Genomic DNA, 8578 nt, shown 5'->3' on the forward strand with positions numbered 1-8578 from the left:
AGCAGGCTATAGAAGGAGACAACAGATCTGAGAGCAGGCTATAGAAGGAGACAACAGATCTGAGAGCAGGCTATAAAAGGAGACAACAGATCTGAGAGCAGGCTATAAAAGGAGACAACAGATCTGAGAGCAGGCTATAGAAGGAGACAACAGATCTGGAGAGCAGGCTATAGAAGGAGACAACAGATCTGAGAGCAGGCTATAGAAGGAGACAACAGATCTGAGAGCAGGCTATAGAAGGAGACAACAGATCTGAGAGCAGGCTATAGAAGGAGACAACAGATCTGAGAGCAGGCTATAGAAGGAGACAACAGATCTGAGAGCAGGCTATAGAAGGAGACAACAGATCTGAGAGCAGGCTATAAAAGGAGACAACAGATCTGAGAGCAGGCTATAGAAGGAGACAACAGATCTGAGAGCAGGCTATAGAAGGAGACAACAGATCTGAGAGCAGGCTATAGATCTGAGAGCAGCCATTATTATGAGCAGTCCTCCCCTCACCAGCCACCACTGATAAAGATGCTTGATCAGAGAGGATTTCCCACTCTCCCTTCCTTCCTTCAGGTATATGTCCAGAACTCTTTCTCTGAGTTCTTGGTGGGCACCCTAAATTCCCCTGTTCCCCTCCCATGTTCTATCCCTCTTCTCACCCTGCCTCTCTCAACAGGTGCATGTCCAGAAGTCTTTCTGAGGGTTCTTCTTGGCTGGCAGTCTGAAAGAAGATGTCCCTGTATAGGACCCACAAGGGACCCAGACACTCCTGTGTTGTTGAGAACCGGGGGAGGGGGTCTGGTCTGTCTCTTCAGCCTGGAGGCCAGGGCCATGAACACATCCTCCACGCTGTCCTGATGCCCCCCTCCTGGTTCTCCTCCTCCTCCTCCTCCAGGGAGGCTTTTAGCAGACGTTTCAAACAGAATCATCCCGTGGGCAACTGCAAACTTCTGGGCCTGATCCCGTGTCACCTGACCTTCGACCTTGATGGAGCGGGGGTCACAGCTGCAGGTGTCACGGAGGTCGCTCTTGTTGCCCACGAGGAACCTGCAGAGGGGGAGACATATGGAGAGTTTAAAATGTTACAGGTTACAACCGTAAAGGCAACGTTGGCCCCTACAGAGTATTCAAAACCATGTGTTGTTACTGTGTGTTGGTTGAGGTGTGTGTAACGCAGCTGCCCAATGCCGACACAATGCAGCTTTTCTGAATCTGATCCTGGCGATAGAGCTAGTTCCTCTGGGCCTCCACGTGGAACTGATCAGGTGTAAACGGGGCCATTTAACAAAAAAAAAAAAAAGGACAAATGGAATTGGCTTCTAATATGACTGACTAACCTGGTTATCTCCTGTCCCAGTGAGTACCTTCTACACCCCTCTATCCAGGTTGTGTGTATATATAACTAACCTGGTTATCTCCTGTCCCAGTGAGTACTGTTTACACTCCTCTATCCAGGTTGTGTGTGTATATATATAACTAACCTAGTTATCTCCTGTCCCATTGAGTACCTTCTACACTCCTCTATCCAGGTTGTGTGTGTATATAACTAACCTGGTTATCTCCCTGTCCCAGTGAGTACCTTCTACACTCCTCTATCCAGGTGGTGTGTGTATATACCTAACCTGGTTATCTCCTGCCCCAGTGAGTACTGTCTACACCCCTCTATCCAGGTTGTGTATATAACTAACCTGGTTATCTCCCTGTCCCAGTGAGTACCTTCTACACCCTCTATCCAGGTTGTGTGTGTATATAACTAACCTGGTTATCTCCTGTCCCAGTGAGTACTGTCTACACCCTCTATCCAGGTTGTGTGTATATATAACTAACCTGGTTATCTCCTGTCCCAGTGAGTACTGTCTACACCCCTCTATCCAGGTTGTGTGTGTATATAACTAACCTGGTTATCTCCTGTCCCAGTGAGTACCGTCTACACCCCCTCTATCCAGGTTGTGTGTGTATATAACTAACCTGGTTATCTCCTGTCCCAGTGAGTACTGTCTACACCCCTCTATCCAGGTTGTGTGTGTATATAACTAACCTGGTTATCTCCTGTCCCAGTGAGTACTGTCTACACTCCTCTATCCAGGTTGTGTGTGTATATAACTAACCTGGTTATCTCCTGTCCCAGTGAGTACCGTCTACACCCCTCTATCCAGGTTGTGTGTATATATAACTAACCTGGTTATCTCCTGTCCCAGTGAGTACTGTCTACACCCCTCTATCCAGGTTGTGTGTGTATATAACTAACCTGGTTATCTCCTGTCCCAGTGAGTACTGTCTACACTCCTCTATCCAGGTTGTATATATAACTAACCTGGTTATCTCCTGTCCCAGTGAGTACCGTCTACACTCCTCTATCCAGGTTGTGTATATAACTAACCTGGTTATCTCCTGTCCCAGTGAGTACCCTACACTCCTCTATCCAGGTTGTGTGTCTAACTAACCTGGTTATCTCCTGTCCCAGTGAGTACTGTCTACACCCTATCCAGGTTGTGTATATAACTAACCTGGTTATCTCCTGTCCCAGTGAGTACTGTCTACACTCCTCTATCCAGGTTGTGTATATAACTAACCTGGTTATCTCCTGTCCCAGTGAGTACTGTCTACACTCCTCTATCCAGGTTGTGTATATAACTAACCTGGTTATCTCCTGTCCCAGTGAGTACTGTCTACACTCCTCTATCCAGGTTGTGTATATAACTAACCTGGTTATCTGTCCCAGTGAGTACTGTCTACACTCCTCTATCCAGGTTGTGTATATAACTAACCTGGTTATCTCCTGTCCCAGTGAGTACCGTCTACACCCCTCTATCCAGGTTGTGTATATAACTAACCTGGTTATCTCCTGTCCCAGTGAGTACCGTCTACACTCCTCTATCCAGGTTGTGTGTGTATATAACTAACCTGGTTATCTCCTGTCCCAGTGAGTACTCCTCTATCCAGGTTGTGTATATAACTAACCTGGTTATCTCCTGTCCCAGTGAGTACTGTCTACACTCCTCTATCCAGGTTGTGTGTATATAACTAACCTGGTTATCTCCTGTCCCAGTGAGTACTGTCTACACCCCTCTATCCAGGTTGTGTATATAACTAACCTGGTTATCTCCTGTCCCAGTGAGTACTGTCTACACTCCTCTATCCAGGTTGTGTATATAACTAACCTGGTTATCTCCTGTCCCAGTGAGTACTGTCTACACCCCTCTATCCAGGTTGTGTATATAACTAACCTGGTTATCTCCTGTCCCAGTGAGTACTGTCTACACCCCTCTATCCAGGTTGTGTGTGTATATAACTAACCTGGTTATCTCCTGTCCCAGTGAGTACCGTCTACACCCCTCTATCCAGGTTGTGTATATAACTAACCTGGTTATCTCCTGTCCCAGTGAGTACCAGGTTGTGTATATAACTAACCTGGTTATCTCCTGTCCCAGTGAGTACTGTCTACACTCCTCTATCCAGGTTGTGTGTGTATATAACTAACCTGGTTATCTCCTGTCCCAGTGAGTACCGTCTACACTCCTCTATCCAGGTTGTGTATATAACTAACCTGGTTATCTCCTGTCCCAGTGAGTACTGTCTACACTCCTCTATCCAGGTTGTGTATATAACTAACCTGGTTATCTCCTGTCCCAGTGAGTACTGTCTACACTCCTCTATCCAGGTTGTGTATATAACTAACCTGGTTATCTCCTGTCCCAGTGAGTACTGTCTACACTCCTCTATCCAGGTTGTGTATATAACTAACCTGGTTATCTCCTGTCCCAGTGAGTACTGTCTACACTCCTCTATCCAGGTTGTGTATATAACTAACCTGGTTATCTCCTGTCCCAGTGAGTACTGTCTACACTCCTCTATCCAGGTTGTGTATATAACTAACCTGGTTATCTCCTGTCCCAGTGAGTACTGTCTACACTCCTCTATCCAGGTTGTGTATATAACTAACCTGGTTATCTCCTGTCCCAGTGAGTACTGTCTACACCCCTCTATCCAGGTTGTGTATATAACTAACCTGGTTATCTCCTGTCCCAGTGAGTACTGTCTACACTCCTCTATCCAGGTTGTGTATATAACTAACCTGGTTATCTCCTGTCCCAGTGAGTACTGTCTACACCCCTCTATCCAGGTTGTGTGTGTATATAACTAACCTGGTTATCTCCTGTCCCAGTGAGTACCGTCTACACCCCTCTATCCAGGTTGTTGTGTATATAACTAACCTGGTTATCTCCTGTCCCAGTGAGTACCGTCTACACCCTCTATCCAGGTTGTGTATATAACTAACCTGGTTATCTCCTGTCCCAGTGAGTACTATCCAGGGTTGTGTATATAACTAACCTGGTTATCTCCTGTCCCAGTGAGTACTGTCTACACTCCTCTATCCAGGTTGTGTATATAACTAACCTGGTTATCTCCTGTCCCAGTGAGTACCGTCTACACTCCTCTATCCAGGTTGTGTATATAACTAACCTGGTTATCTCCTGTCCCAGTGAGTAGTACTGGTTGTGTCCCAGTGAGTACTGTCACACTCCTCTATCCAGGTTGTGTATATAACTAACCTGGTTATCTCCTGTCCCAGTGAGTACTGTCTACACTCCTCTATCCAGGTTGTGTATATAACTAACCTGGTTATCTCCTGTCCCAGTGAGTACTGTCTACACTCCTCTATCCAGGTTGTGTATATAACTAACCTGGTTATCTCCTGTCCCAGTGAGTACTGTCTACACTCCTCTATCCAGGTTGTGTATATAACTAACCTGGTTATCTCCCCAGTGAGTACCGTATCCCAGGTTGTGTGTGTATAACTAACCTGGTTATCTCCTGTCCCAGTGAGTACCGTCTACACTCCTCTATCCAGGTTGTGTGTGTATATAACTAACCTGGTTATCTCCTGTCCCAGTGAGTACCGTCTACACTCCTCTATCCAGGTTGTGTGTGTATATAACTAACCTGGTTATCTCCTGTCCCAGTGAGTACCGTCTACACTCCTCTATCCAGGTTGTGTGTATATAACTAACCTGGTTATCTCCTGTCCCAGTGAGTACCGTCTACACTCCTCTATCCAGGTTGTGTGTGTATAACTAACCTGGTTATCTCCTGTCCCAGTGAGTACCGTCTACACTCCTCTATCCAGGTTGTGTATATAACTAACCTGGTTATCTCAGTGAGTACTGTGGTTGTGTATATAACTAACCTGGTTATCTCCTGTCCCAGTGAGTACCGTCTACACTCCTCTATCCAGGTTGTGTATATAACTAACCTGGTTATCTCCTGTCCCAGTGAGTACCGTCTACACTCCTCTATCCAGGTTGTGTATATAACTAACCTGGTTATCTCCTGTCCCAGTGAGTACCGTAACCCTCTATCCAGGTTGTGTGTATATAACTAACCTGGTTATCTCCTGTCCCAGTGAGTACCGTCTACACTCCTCTATCCAGGTTGTATATATAACTAACCTGGTTATCTCCTGTCCCAGTGAGTACCGTCTACACTCCTCTATCCAGGTTGTGTGTATATATAACTAACCTGGTTATCTCCTGTCCCAGTGAGTACCGTCTACACTCCTCTATCCAGGTTGTGTGTATATATAACTAACCTGGTTATCTCCTGTCCCAGTGAGTACCGTCTACACTCCTCTATCCAGGTTGTATATATAACTAACCTGGTTATCTCCTGTCCCAGTGAGTACCGTCTACACTCCTCTATCCAGGTTGTGTCTATAACTAACCTGGTTATCTCCTGTCCCAGTGAGTACCGTCTACACTCCTCTATCCAGGTTGTGTATATAACTAACCTGGTTATCTCCTGTCCCAGTGAGTACCGTCTACACTCCTCTATCCAGGTTGTGTCTATAACTAACCTGGTTATCTCCTGTCCCAGTGAGTACCGTCTACACTCCTCTATCCAGGTTGTGTGTGTATATAACTAACCTGGTTATCTCCTGTCCCAGTGAGTACCGTCTACACTCCTCTATCCAGGTTGTGTGTGTATATAACTAACCTGGTTATCTCCTGTCCCAGTGAGTACTGTCTACACTCCTCTATCCAGGTTGTGTCTATAACTAACCTGGTTATCTCCTGTCCCAGTGAGTACCGTCTACACTCCTCTATCCAGGTTGTGTATATAACTAACCTGGTTATCTCCTGTCCCAGTGAGTACCGTCTACACTCCTCTATCCAGGTTGTGTCTATAACTAACCTGGTTATCTCCTGTCCCAGTGAGTACCGTCTACACTCCTCTATCCAGGTTGTGTGTGTATATAACTAACCTGGTTATCTCCTGTCCCAGTGAGTACCGTCTACACTCCTCTATCCAGGTTGTGTGTGTATATAACTAACCTGGTTATCTCCTGTCCCAGTGAGTACTGTCTACACTCCTCTATCCAGGCTGACAGGCCTCTGAAGCTGTCTGGTCTGGTGACGTCGTAGATGAAGAGAACAGCATGAACGTTCCGATAGTACTGCTGGACCATGGACTTCCTGAAACGCTCCTGGCCCGCCGTGTCCCATAGCTGGAGCTGGAGGGAGAGAGATGGTTGGGGGGTGAAACTATTCTACATGTGAGAGAAGAGGTTTTAGAGATGGAGGAGCGGGAGGAGAGAGGGTGGAGGGAGAGAGATGGTTGGGGGGTGAAACTTTTCTACATGTGAGAGTAGGGGTTTCAGAGATGGAGGAGCGGGAGGAGAGAGGGTGGAGGGAGAGAGATGGTTGGGGGGTGAAACTATTCTACATGTGAGAGAAGAGGTTTTAGAGACGGAGGAGAGAGAGGGTGGAGGGAGAGATGGTTGGGGGTGAAACTATTCTACATAGAGAAGAGGTGAGATGGAGGAGAGGAGAGAGGTTTTGGGGGGGTGAAACTATTCTACATGTGAGAGAAGAGGTTTTAGAGATGGAGGAGCGGGAGGAGAGAGGGTGGAGGGAGAGAGATGGTTGGGGGGGTGAAACTATTCTACATATGAGAGAAGGGGTTTTAGAGATGGAGGAGCGGGAGGAGAGAGGGTGGAGGGAGAGAGATGGTTGGGGGGGTGAAACTATTCTACATATGAGAGAAGGGGTTTTAGAGATGGAGGAGCGGGAGGAGAGAGGGTGGAGGAGAGATGGTTGGGGGTGAAACTATTCTACATATGAGAGAAGGGGTTTTAGAGATGGAGGAGCGGGAGAGAGAGGTGGAGGGAGAGAGATGGTTGGGGGTGAAACTATTCTACATATGAGAGAAGGGGTTTTAGAGATGGAGGAGCGGGAGGAGAGAGGGTGGAGGGAGAGAGATGGTTGGGGGTGAAACTATTCTACATATGAGAGAAGGGTTTTAGAGATGGAGGAGCGGGAGGAGAGAGGGTGGAGGGAGAGAGATGGTTGGGGGTGAAACTATTCTACATATGAGAGAAGGGGTTTTAGAGATGGAGGAGCGGGAGGAGAGAGGGTGGAGGGAGAGAGATGGTTGGGGGGGTGAAACTATTCTACATATGAGAGAAGGGGTTTTAGAGATGGAGGAGCGGGAGGAGAGAGGGTGGAGGGAGAGAGATGGTTGGGGGGGGGTGAAACTATTCTACATATGAGAGAAGGGGTTTTAGAGATGGAGGAGCGGGAGTAGAGAGGGTGGAGGGAGAGAGATGGTTGGGGGTGAAACTATTCTACATATGAGAGAAGAGGTTTTAGAGACGGAGGAGCGGGAGGAGAGAGGGTGAGGGAGAGAGATGGTTGGGGGGTGAAACTATTCTACATGTGAGAGAAGAGGTTTTAGAGACGGAGGAGCGGGAGGAGAGAGGGTGAGGGAGAGAGATGGTTGGGGGGGGTGAAACTATTCTACATGTGAGAGTAGGGGTTTCAGAGATGGAGAAAGAGGGGGAAGCAGAGAGAGAGGGAGGGGCCTTTTCTCACTTATATTTGCTCACCTCCTGCGTCCTCTCTCCTCCATCCTCTCTGTCCTTTAAAAAAGGTCCAAGTTAAACCAGGAGAGGCGGCGAGGAGGGAAAGTGGACGAGAATGAGCTTGTATGAAATAAGACTTCTCCAATCGCTCGACAGAGCGGCTAATGAGGTTTAGAGGGTGGAATCCCAACATAAACGTATAAAGTGATATAAACTTAATGGTTGTACGAGATATTTTATAGATAAAAGGATAAGTAGAATAAATGTTTGCATGCATTTCTCCTCTGATAAAAACAATAGCTGACTTAAAGGGGGCGTGGAAGATTTCAAAACACTTGTGCTTCATCGCCAAAAGGACGCTATCGAGGAGGGGAGGTCCGTCTCCCTTTTGTCTACTAATGAACTGACACTCCTCAATCACTTATCAGGTTCTGGATCACGTGGGAGAGAGAGGGGCGGGGGAGAGAGGGGGGAGAGAGAGAGGGGCGGGGGAGAGAGAGAGGGGGAGGAGAGGGAGAGGGGGAGAGGGGGGCAGGGGGAGAGAGAGGGGCGGGGGAGAGAGAGAGGAGGGGAGGTCCGTCTCCCTTTTGTCTACTAATGAACTGACACTCCTCAATCACTTATCAGGTTCTGGATCACGTGGGAGAGAGAGGGGCGGGGGGGCGGGGGAGGAGAGGGGGCGGGGGAGAGAGAGAGGGGGGGGGGAGAGAAAGAGGAGAGGGGAGG

At 47.7% G+C, this 8578-nt stretch overlaps 1 protein-coding gene across 1 annotated transcript; it reads right to left on the reverse strand.

Annotated features, from left to right (window-relative positions):
* Nucleotides 1–743: 743 nt before the first annotated feature.
* LOC124029629 (ras-related protein Rab-33B-like) lies at nucleotides 744–8285 on the reverse strand (the record flags this gene model as incomplete). Its single annotated transcript, XM_046341278.1, has 3 exons — nucleotides 7863–8285; nucleotides 6324–6502; nucleotides 744–1038 (listed from the first exon to the last, which is right to left on the reverse strand). Coding segments are annotated over exons 2-3 (429 nt in total), but the record flags the coding sequence as incomplete, so codon positions are not given.
* Between the last annotated feature and the right edge of the window lie 293 nt (nucleotides 8286–8578).

This window comes from Oncorhynchus gorbuscha, unplaced genomic scaffold (genome assembly GCF_021184085.1).
Source record: "Oncorhynchus gorbuscha isolate QuinsamMale2020 ecotype Even-year unplaced genomic scaffold, OgorEven_v1.0 Un_scaffold_7057, whole genome shotgun sequence".
Taxonomy (NCBI): Eukaryota; Metazoa; Chordata; class Actinopteri; order Salmoniformes; family Salmonidae; genus Oncorhynchus; species Oncorhynchus gorbuscha.